Raw genomic sequence first — 12,377 nt, forward strand, 5'->3', positions numbered from 1 at the left:
TGAAAGCATACTTCTTATTCCTAGGCATAGCCATTGTGAGACTTAGAAATAATACAGTCAAGGTAGTTGTAATAATTCCCTTTTACAGAAAAAAGAAATTAAAGCTTTAACATGGTTGCAGTATCAGAATTTATACATGGCCAGTCTGACTCCAAATACTTAGTTCTTTCCATCATACTACATTCTAACTGAGCTTTCTGTTAAGACACATGCACAAACACACACACACACAATAGCCTACATTTGTGTGAAGCTTTACTGCTTCTTCAGATTTTGTTTGGCTTTCATGTCTGTCTTCTTTAGTAAATTGAATACCTGAAAGAAAGCAGGATTGTGTCATTTCCATTACCTAGCATTCAGTGAATATTTTGAATAAAGAAATTTTAAAGAAACTAAAAGGTGGGAGAACCAAACATAATTTTGCAGATGGGCAAACAGGTACAGAGATGGAATAACATGCTTGGGTTGCATAGCTAGTGACAGAGAGCTGGTGTAAGAACTGGTTTCTTGCTTTCTGGTGAGAGCATTCTCCCCTTAGACACAGAAGGTTGGATTAGGGTGATATGAGAGAATAAGAGGAAATATGTCCTGCCAGTACCCCTGAATTAAGACACATAATATCCCTTAATTAATGCAAATCAATTAGGTCAAGGTGTAGTTCAAATAAAGGGAAATGGATAAGAAGGTGGTATGGAGTAAAAGAGCACCAAACTAGGAGTCAGGAGACTAGTATGCTAAACCCAGCCAGGTCACTGACTTTTCTTTGTGACCTTAGGCAAGTTGCATAGCTGCTTTGAACCTGCTTTCCTCAAAACTAAAATCAAAGGAGTTACGCTACTTGATCTTTGAAATTCCTTCTAGCTAAGCAGTATATGCATCATTGTACCCAGTGAGTTTTTATGGGTGCTCTAACATTTCTTGTCATCTATCAGGTCAGACTGTTTTATATTTCTATAATATAGAGAAAGTAACAGCTTTTTCACTTCTTTTCTGGGAACTTGGCCAGTGAGAAGTAAACATCCTTTCCTGTCTCTCCCTAAATGAAGTACTTGGTCATAAGTGACAGACTATTTTCTTCATTTCGTTCTTTGAATCTGATCCTGTTCTTATTTTAGTGTTTTTCTTAACTTCACTGTGAGTTTGTTGAAATGTAGTAAATAGAAAATGTCAATTTATATTTTATTCTACAGATCAGAATTTCATTATTTCATAAAATAAAAATAGTTGTATTTATCAAATATGTATTAACACATTTGCATACTTGGAATACTTGACTGGCATATGACGTGGTCTAGTTATAATGAGTGGAATGTGTAGTCTCATCCTTTGCAGTAGAATTGTATTGACTCGAAATAACCTAGTTAAATAATAGCAAATATACTGTAGAGTGTAAAGTATCATTATAAGCTTTTGCATTTGCCAAAATTGAAATAAAGTGAAAGTTACTTTTAATGTCTTTAAAAAATGTAATTCCCTCCTATTAGGCAGTATATATTAATTGCTAAAAAAAAAAAATTGAGAAAATATGGAAAACTTGGAAGAACAAAATAAAAATCTTCTTAGATTTTTTACCCAGAGATAATTATTGTTAATATTTTAATCTCTTTCCTCCCAGTCTTTTTTTGTCCATTCTTATTTTAAACATAATTTGAAATAAAACTGTGTACATAGTAGCAATACATTGAGCTGGACATACTGCTGACGAATAATAAAGAGTATAAATAAAAGAAACCTTTCCTTATTCCCTAGACTGTTTGAAATTCTTTTGTTGTGACACTTATATCCTGAACTTTCTCTTTTCTATAAGTTGGTTTAAAGCCCTGCTACTTGTAAGTTTTGTAAGGGAGTCTGTCTGTGCCCAGCATATATTATTTTAAAAAGTATTGTATTTACCATTCTATATAGTAATAATTCCTAATTATCTTATTAGTTTACATTTCTAGAATTAGAATTACTGGGCCAAAGGGAATCACTATTTTAAAGATTCTTGTTACATAGTTCCAACTTTTATAAAGTTTTACAGCTTACATCTGGATTATTGCCAACATTATGATTAGAAAACTCTCTGTCAGTTTAAGAGGTAAAAATGGTACAGTTTCTTCTGCCATAGCACAAGTTTTTTTTCTTCAATAGAAGTGAACATATACATGAAAGTAAGCAGGGGAATGATGTAAGTGTAACATGGGCACTGGGTTAGTTCATCTGTCATTTCCCCAAGAATGTTAATAGTTTGAAGCAGCTGGTTTTTAAATTTTTTTAATTTTGGAGAAAGCCTTAGCAATATATGAAGATAAAGGCTGAAAATCCTGTAGCAGTTTGATAGTTTGGAGCCTCTGTTGTTATTAAAGAATAGTTTTCTGTTGATCTAATTATCATTCGTTTGTAGATAAAAATGCTTTTTCTCTCTGTTTACTTTGTAGTTGCTGCGTTATTTCCATTTATCTTATTTGCAACTTGGTATGACCTTCCAGTCTAAGGATATATCATGCTTTAACTCTGGAATATTCTCATCCATTTATCTCTTCATGTAGCGCTTCTCCCCCATTGTCTTTATTCTGTTTTTCTGGAGCTCTTACTACGTGGATCTTGGATCCTCTCATTCTTTCTTCCATGCCTTTAAATTTCTCATTATCGCTGTATGATGAATTCAGAGTAATTCCCTCAAGTTATCTATCTGCCAGGATACTAATTCATTAGCTTGGTCTAATCTGCTATTTTACCCGTCCACTGAGTTTTTAATTTATTTTGGTTCCTTTGAACTCTAATTTTTACTCTTTGTTTCTTACTCATTGAAGTCTCTATTCCTTCTTTTATTTATTTAGCTACTCGAAATCTACTTAACCTAAAAATCATTTCGATTGTACTACTATAAATCCTGAGTGTATTAATTTCACTAATGGTTTCCTTGTTTTTGGATTTGGCCCATCTGCTTTGAAAGACTGAATTAAGGATATAGATGATATAAAATACATTAAAAATAGGTAGGATTAATCATGAAAGAGTTGAAATATTTTTAAACATGATGGTGGATTTAGATTGATAGTGAAAGGAATAGGGTATGAGAAAGAAAGACAGGGGTAAGAGAATATAACAGCAAAATGTTAGATTAATTTGACTAGAATGGAGTGGCTAACTAAGCTTGTTGATTTCAGTGATAAAAGGTTTGAGAATTAATGGGATTTCTTTTGTGTATATATGATTGGTAGAGGATCATGAATACTACTAGTTTAGTTTTATGTTTAGGATTACTTTTGTGTTTTTTTCCTTTCTTATTTTTATCTCTTTCTGAGCATATTAATGAATTTAAAAGGGAGTTTGTGATTAGAGGTTGGATCTAACTTTGCTTCGTTTTGAAAACATGAGAAAAGGTATCTACGGTTTACTTTTGGGGGAGGTGTGAACTTTATTATAGAGTACAAAGAGTTGAATGGTGGATGAAAGGGTAAAGCTTGTAAACATAAATTACTATAATGTTACTACTGCCTCTAGTAGAACCTACTGAGACAGAGATTATCACTGAAGATTTTCACTGCTTAAACAGCTATTTTTTTTTTCCTGAGGCTGATTTATTTTACTGGGTCAAGAATATTATTACATTGCCTAGTACTGATTCCATTTATGGTATAATTGCTCTTATTTTTTTTTAGGGTAGGGACATAATTTAATAGATGGAATATCTCATTTCAGTTGTTCCAAATGCAAGAAAATTATATTTTCCAATAACTTTCACAGTTTATTGCAACTAAAATTTTTAGGAAAGGAGTAATAGAAAGTACTGTAACCTTTCCTATCTGCTGTCAGGGGGCATAGTTTATCTTAAGTTATTGATTATGGTTTATGTATCTCCTCCTTTCCAAAAGGTATTTGAACCACGTCACAACAAAAGATGGGAGTAAAAATTCAGGCCTTTTAGGAAGAGGAAGCAAACATGCTAACCACATATGATTTATATCTAATATCTATTTTAGCCAGTATAGTTGCTATGATTGAATATCAGTTTTGCCTTAGAGCTTCCTGGAGTATGAGTTCTCTTTACCAGAAAGAGGAAAGCATGACTTCCTTAGCAGTGATAGATTTTCCTGAATTCTAAAAGAAGAATATTAAATAATGTAATCAAATCATTAAGAAAACAAAACAGAACCACTCTGCCAGGCATAAGCTCTGCCCTCAAATTGCTCACAGTCTTTGGAGTTGTCAGATAAGGAAAGGAATACTTGTTTAAATAAAGTCCACATTATCAGAGCACACAGGAGAGAGGCATTTAATCTAAATTCTTAGAGAGGGCATAGGCAGGAAATTCTTTCCTGGGGAAAAAATTGTGGTAAACTTTGAAACAAAGTAAAAGTTAACTAAGAAAAGAAAGGACTAGGAAGAGATAGTTGAAGAAAGAAGGGAAAATGATGCATCCCAAAGGTGCAGCATGCATAGTAGCTGAGCCAAAAGAGATTGTCTCTGGCAGTAAATTTCTGTAATTTGATATGATCGGCATTTAGGGAGCAAGTTGAAAAGTGGGAGTTGAAGTAGCCAAGGGTAACTGCTTTTTGGTGGTTGTTTTTGTTTGTTTTGTTTTGTTTTTAGCAGCCTTTAAATATTAGTACCATGATTTTCAAGCTCTGCAACAAGGCTCTCTGGAGTGCCTCAGCAAGCTCTCAGGATGCTGCAGTATATTTTTAAAATTTCAGGGAAACACAGTGACACCATTTGTTGGATACCATGTGGACTAACTAGAGTCAGTAAAGTTTCAATATTAAGGATATTCTACAACCCCCTTGTACTGGCAGAATAGGATGAAGGTGGGAATGTCCAACTGATTTCAAGTTTTGAGAAATTGTGAAGTACCCAATAGCAGACATATATCCCATTAATAAGTAACTGTGGCTATTAAAGAATGAAATACAAATGTAATTTTCTTTCAATTTGTATTATTTCAAATAGCTACTAAGTTGTTATAAGTATTGATTAAGTTATTTGGACCTTACTACTTAATAAATGGAATTGTTAGGTATTTCTTTTAGCCTATGCATCATAAAGAAAAAATTACTGAGACACTTAACGTTCTGGCTTACTACCTAATATTAAAGTACAGATTTGTGAAAGCAATTCATGTAGTGTTTTCTAAGTTTATAAAGATAGAAATAAAAATATCTAGAGGAATGCATTTAGCTAAAGCTTTCTCATTTAAGAATTGTTTGCCTCCGTTCCCTTTACCTGAAGCTAGACAATAGAAATTTGGGATTTTATCTTTTGACAATAGTCATATGTTTTTGATAACCAGACAAAGGTGGATTTATAAACTTTGGAAACTGAATAAATGGATTGATAGGACTTATAGTCCATTATAAATAGTGAAAAGCCTCGACATTATTTTGGCCCAGATAGGAGATCATTCTATGTTCGTATAGATAAGAATCAGACATTTAAGGCCAATAGGTGTAGATCACCAATTTCAGGAATTCTTAATCTAAGATCTATGGTACCTGGAAATAGTACATACAAACATGAAATTTTCTTTGTTCTACTCTTTTTTTGTCAGTTTCAAAGGGGTTGTTGGCCCTAAAAAGGTTAAGAACAAATTTATACATCAACTACTTCATTTTTTGCATAGTATGCCTGTTGGCACCAGGTAAATTGGTACCAATGCCAAGACTAAATCCTGTATCTTCCCATCCATTAACTCACTGTTTTGCAAAATACATGTTTTTCAGAGGTGAAGAATTAGACATAAAGAGTATTTGCACCAAGTATTTAAATAGAACTTACTTTATGGGTGTGATGAATTCCCAAAGAAGTTAAAGAAAATCTTTTAATTACTTAGGTCTGTGGTTCAAAAGATACATAAAGGGTGCACAGTGAAATATAAATCTCTTTTCTGTGTCCTTCACAAGCTCGATTCCTCTTCCCAAAGGCAAAAGTTAACTCTAGTTTCTTGTGTTTCAGAAATTAAAAATTTAAAAACCAGTAGTATTGTAGTAATGGAGTTTAAAATAGTGAATGATATACAAATAGCCAGAACATAACTTTGCCTGTTTTAAATGTAGATTAGATGTGCTTACCTGATTTGATTTTCATTTTAAGATGAATAACTGATACTGTGTACTCTATTAGCTTCTGTCAGTAGGACATAATTTAGACATCTTTTAGTAGTGATGTTTATGTAGTCAGTCAACCAAATTATCAATTGGGATAGATAGTCATGAAATATATGAATAGAATTCTGAAATTAGTCTTCCCAAGCCCTAATGCATTTAATTGCTTAACTAAAAAGTGGTCATAAGGATATAATTTTATTTTATTTTTGCCAATATTAGTTTATATTTAAGAGGTTCTTATAGAAGATAAAATAGAATTTTATCTCACCTATGGAATTTAATAATAATCTTCACTTATTAAGTGACTATAGTGGGCCAAGAATTATATTTGGAGCTTCACATACAATATTTTGAATTAGCACATTATCTCTGAAAAGTGCCTAATATTATTATTTAGATTTTACACGATTTGGCTGAGTATTTGAAAGGTTAAATAACTTGTTCAAGATTCACAGTGTAGGTTTTGGAATCTAACTTGGGTTCATGGAATATCAAAAATTCATTGTCTGTTTATACAGCCCAAAGATGTCTTTGTGTATAGATGTGTTTATTTTAATATAAATTTGTCAGGTAATGCTATTTAGTGAGTGGGCAGAGTTTTTGAAGAATTGCTTTAAGTACAGTTGTATTCTTATATGGCATATTTTACTGAGCAGCTAACTTTCCTAAACTCCCACATTTGTGTGTTTATTTTTTTTCTGTAGGGAGATTCCCGAAGTCTTCCCTTTTATGAGAATGTGAGTGCTGTTCAAAAATTAGACTTTTCAGATACAATGGTGCAACAGAAATTGGATGATATCAAGGATCGAATTAAGAGAGAAATAAGAAAAGAACTGAAAATCAAAGAAGGAGCTGAAAATCTGAGGAAAGTCACAACAGATAAAAAAAGTTTGGCTTATGTGGACAACATTTTGAAAAAATCAAATAAAAAATTAGAAGAATTGCATCACAAGCTACAGGAACTAAATGCACATATTGTTGTATCAGATCCAGAAGATGTTACAGGTATTTTATTTGATGTTTATATAGTATACTAATAAGAAATGTATTATTTAAAAAATAATAATATTTGTGACATTTATAGTCTTTAGTTTTTTTGAAAGGACAGGGACTGTATTTTCTCCTACAGTTAAGGTCTTATTTATATTCTATTCAGAAGATGCAGTGAGTTGATGAATATGAAAATTAAAACGTTTACTTAGAGATGAGTAATTCTCTGTCTACTCTCTTACCCTCTGTCACTAAGACATTACTTAAAGTTATTTTCCAGTATTTATGTTTTGTATTGAGTCAACCACATGCTCTTACCTGATTCATCCTTGAGATCAGCAGCACGAGTTTGCCAGATGACTTTTTAAAGTTAAAAATGCATTCTATGACCAAGGGATATTTTTATTTTTTGCAAATATAGTTAATCAAACCTGTGACCTTTGTTCTTTGAGGTCTAAGCAACTGAATTAACAACTACACTACCAGGCATTTTGTTTAAAAAAGAAGAAAATTTAAAAAGCCAAACATTACTTTTTTTTTTTTCTCCAGTATTGAAAATGAAAGGAAAATACAACCTATAAGTCCAACCTAAGAGCATAATTTTTAAACAGTAGAATTAACAGATGTTCATGTTGGAAATTTTTCAATGGTACAGAAAGTAAAAATAGAAAAATGACCTCTATCCACTCTAGGCCCACTCCCTAAAGGTAGCATTACTAAGTTTTTTGTTGTTATGTCCTTCCAGAAAAAAAAATTCTATATTTGTATCAATGTCCATCCATTCATATGTATATTCTTTCTAAACCTTTTTACTTAACAAATCATATAAGACACATTTGATCTAATAGTTTTGTCTTTGCAAAGAGGATATTTTGAGCTAGTTATTTAATGTCTAAATCCTTAATTTCTGCATTTGCAAAGATAAGGAGTGGTATACTCAGAATGATGTATCTAGCACCACAGAAGTTTTAGAAGAACCTGTATGATTAGACAAGAAAAAACAGATATAAGTAAAATTACATTTGCTTAAGAAAGTACATAAATTTGACCAAGAACCACAAATTTCCAATCTTAAAAGTTGTGTACAATGCTTCTGATATTCAGTGTACTTATAGAGCTTGTTTTAATGCATTACTTTCAACATCTGGGACTTACCTTAGGGGTTTCCATTGGAGACTGTCTATGTAGAGATTTCAATCTTGTAAGAATAATTAAATCTTAGAAGTGAAAGAAATCATAAAGAAACCAGCCTTCTTATTTTAGAGCTGAAATAATCCCAAAGATGTAAATTAATTTGCCCAGAATTACAAAACTAGCTAAAGAACTCTTCAATCTAGTATTTTCTTACCCACAAATTCAGTAATTACATTAGAAATGGAAATTTGTATTATGAAATGCTTTTTCTTTAGCAATATCATATAAACTTAGATATAGCCTATTCTGTTGGAACTCTGCCGAGCTCTACATTCTTTGCCCATTACTTTTTTAGGAGAGGTCTAAAATAAGAAACTGTGCTGGAGCTTTAAACTCAGTTTAGAGAAAACATTTTTGATAATCACAGAATACCAATAACTACCTTGTAATTGGAATATAGAAGTGTTTTTGCCACCCAAAGAGTAGCCCATTTGGTTTCCCCAGCCCCTTGTAAAAAATTAACTTTACTGAAGTATATAAATTACATATGATAAAATGCACATATTTTAAGTATATGATTTGATGAGTTTTAACAAATGTATATACCCAGGTAATCATCACTACAACTAGGGATCCTGACCATCACTTCAGTTCTCTTGTATACATACTTCCAGTCAATCTCCAATCCCCATCCCTGGCTTTAGGTAACCACTGGTCCGCCTTCTATCACTTTAGATTAGATTTGTCTTTCCTAGAGTTTCCTATAAAGAAATGACCTTTTAGTCCTGCTGTCAAATTCCTTTTCTACCTCAAAAGCCAATTTGGATATCTCTGTGAAACCTTCCTTGACTTTCTCTGATTATCTTCTCTATTCTACTTTGTCCACTCATTGTTGTATTACAATTTATTTCTGTACATTTTTATATCACTTACTAAACTGTATGATCCTTGAGGACAGGACCATGTTTTCATTCATTTATTTTCAAGGTTTATCATAAAGCCTGGAGTATAGTAGGTATTTAGTTGAGAGTAGGTATTTAGTTGAGAGTATTATATCTCAAAAAAAAAAAATCCCAGCAAATAAAAACCTTGTATTAGTTTTTGTAATTAATACCAAAGCGTAATTTATCATGGTACTTTAAATATTTAATACTTGGGAAATAAAGCCTTAAATAAAAGTTTTAGGAGAAATAATTCCAGAAACTTTCTTTGCTGTTATTGACTTATCAGATAACTGCAGGGCGAATGTTACATGAAATATAACTTTCTACTGTGACTTCTTAATACTTCAGTTTGTTTGGAATGAACTTGACAAGTTGGTTAAAATTTGAATATATTAAAAAAACAGTTCTCTTTGCAAATGGCATATTCACACATCTTAGTAATAAGTTGTTTTTTGGGTTTTTTTTTTTTCTCATACTACTTATTTGACTGCATTAAAATGAAACAACAACACAGAGGGTTAAAGGTAGTTCAACGTTAATTTTAGGTCACATTGCCATAAAATTTTATGTTTTACATTGTGTACTAAAGTAGGCAAAATCATTTAATTTGATTAGATCTGACATAAAAGGTCAAGGGCCTAGCATTTTGCTTTCAGTTCTCTACAGTATGTAGATTAATAAGTATGTGCAGAAGTATTCGGCTAATTCCTGTTGTCTTGGGGGTATGTAAGCAGAATGAATGATTCAAGGAAAGAGGGACAGAATTTAAATTTGCATTGTATATATGATTACCATGTAAGCAGTTAGGAGGCCTGTTCTTAACTCACTTCTGCAATAATTAGCTGTTAACCATTAGGTTCTAATTTGTAAAATAAGGACTTTTATCAGATGAACTTTCAGACTTTTAGCTGTAAAACTCTCTGAAATGTTGCTTATTATAATGTCAAGATCAGATCATTTGGGACTGTTTGATGTTCTCTTCATGCTCATGATACTCTAAGCTTCCTGTTCACCTTCCATATACTTCAAGAATAGTCTCATGGAGTATTATTATTATTCCCACATGGAAATTATAAACATATTATAAAATGAGGCTGAATGCACCTTGTGAAAAAAGTTATTGGAGCTCTGTAAAGTGGATTAGTAGTCTAAGCCTTAGTTGATACCTGAGACTCTGAAAGGAAATATTTAAGAAAGAACTAATTTTCTGAATCTTTGGACTCCTATATCATCCCTAAAGAAGAGGACAAGAATATTTCTCATATTTTATTAGGTATAACTAATAATTTGTATAGTGTAATTACCTCTGTTTTTATCTTACTTCCTTCTCTTGTACCTCTTCCCATTTCCATTTTCTCAGACCCCACCAAGCTTAGATTGATTTTTACCTTTTGAGGTAGTGAATATTTTCTTAAATATATAGAGTGTTCAGAAAGAAAATATTGATTTAGTATAGAACTAATAGTGTTGGAATTTTGTGTGTGGTTTTTTTGTTTTGTTTTTGTTTGTTTGTTTGTTTTGGCTGCACCACACAGCATGTGGAATCTTAGTTTCCTGACCAGGGATCGAACCCGTGCCTCCTGCAGTAGAAGCGCACAGTCCTAACTAATGGACCACCAGGGAATTCCCTGGAATTTTTTGGAGTTAACCTTGGAAATTCTTCTAAATCCCAGAGATATATCTATATTGAGGGAGTCTTCTTAATGACTAAAATGTAGTTTATGAAGTCTTTCTTGAATGAGTAGAAGTGAGAATTTAAATTTCTTTTTATTATTGGCCTATCCACCTAAATGTAGCATAGAAATTATAGTTGAATTTTATATTTATTAAAATCTGTGTGGCCTGGTTTATTATGCAGTTTCTACATACTCCTTATTTCTGATTGAATTTCTCATTTTGAGGTAAGCATATTTTGTATTAAGTTGTATACTCTTAAGTAAAGGATTGCTGTTAGGTAGGTAACTGTGATTGTTAATTAACAAGGCACTTTTAATGCCCCTGGGTTTGTTTTCTCATCTTTAAAATCATGAAATTAAATGATTCATATACACATAATACTTGAATTCTTTGATATATTTTTTTTTAAATTAATACACAGTAAAACTGATTCTTTTTGGGTACATCATTCCATGAATTTTAATATACATATAGGTTCATCTAAACACCACCACAATCAGGAAAAGGAACAGTACTATCCCTTTGTAGTCACACCCTCTTCCTATTCCATATCCCCTGGCAACCACTGGTCTGTTCTCTGTCACTTATAGTTTGCTTTTCAAGAATAACATGTAAATGGAACCATAAAGTTTATAACCTTTTGAGACTGACTTCTTTCACTCAGCATATTGCTTTTTGAGATTCATCCAGGTTGTTGCATTTATCAATAAATAGTTTATTCTTTTTTATTGCTGAGTGGTAGTCCACTGTATAGATATACCACAATTTACTTATCCATTCCTTCACCAAGAACATTAGGGTTGTTTTCCAGTTTTTGGCAGTTATCAGTAAAGCTGCTGTAACTACCCATTAACAGGTTTTTGTGTGAACATGTTTTCAGTTCACCTTGGTAAACACTTGGAAGTGTGATTCCTAAGTCGTATGTTAGAATATGTTTAACATTATAAGAAACTGCCAAAATGTTTTCCAGAGTGGCTATATTATTTTTCATTCTCACCAGCAATATATGAGAGTTCAAATTGTTCCACATCTCCTCCAGCACTTGGTATTGTTAATGTATTTTTTAACCAGTCTAACAGGTGTATAGTGGTTGATGATATATATTATTGTAATTAGGAGGAGGAAAGAAGAAAAATAAAGTAGCACCATCTTAAGGAGAATTTATGAAAGAACTGTGCATGCCCTAGGTACAGAGTTGTGTACAGAATGAAGAAGTCTTTCCTACCAGAGATATGCAATATGCAGTTTTTAAACATTAAGATGTAATGTAACATTGATCTGTATTTCTGTTTTTGTGCCAGTACCATACTGTCTTGATTACTGTAGCTTTGTAGTATAGTTTGAAGTTGGGGAACCTGATTCCTCCAACTCTGTTTTTCTTTCTCAAGATTGCTTTGGCTATTCGCGGTCTTTTGTGTTTCCATACAAATTGTAAAATTTTTTGTTCTAATTCTGTGAAGAATGCCGTTGGTGGTTTGATAGGGATTGCATTGACTCTGTAGATTAACCCACACACATATGGTCACCTAATTTATGACAAAGG

The 12,377-nt window shown here is 32.2% G+C and overlaps 1 protein-coding gene across 3 annotated transcripts in view; it reads left to right on the forward strand.

Moving 5' to 3' along the window:
• PKN2 (protein kinase N2) overlaps window positions 1–12,377 on the forward strand; it is a 146,060-nt gene that overhangs the window by 31,633 nt on the left and 102,050 nt on the right. For 2 of the 3 annotated variants that reach the window (XM_059925786.1, XM_059925777.1), the window contains exon 2: window positions 6,794–7,094. The exons of the other annotated variant lie outside the window; for it this stretch is intronic. In XM_059925786.1, coding sequence (XP_059781769.1) covers window positions 6,794–7,094 — 301 coding nt within the window. The remainder of the gene's footprint in view (window positions 1–6,793; window positions 7,095–12,377) is intronic. 3 annotated transcript variants of the gene reach the window in all.

Source organism: Balaenoptera ricei, chromosome 1 (assembly GCF_028023285.1).
Source record: "Balaenoptera ricei isolate mBalRic1 chromosome 1, mBalRic1.hap2, whole genome shotgun sequence".
NCBI classification, from domain to species: domain Eukaryota; kingdom Metazoa; phylum Chordata; class Mammalia; order Artiodactyla; family Balaenopteridae; genus Balaenoptera; species Balaenoptera ricei.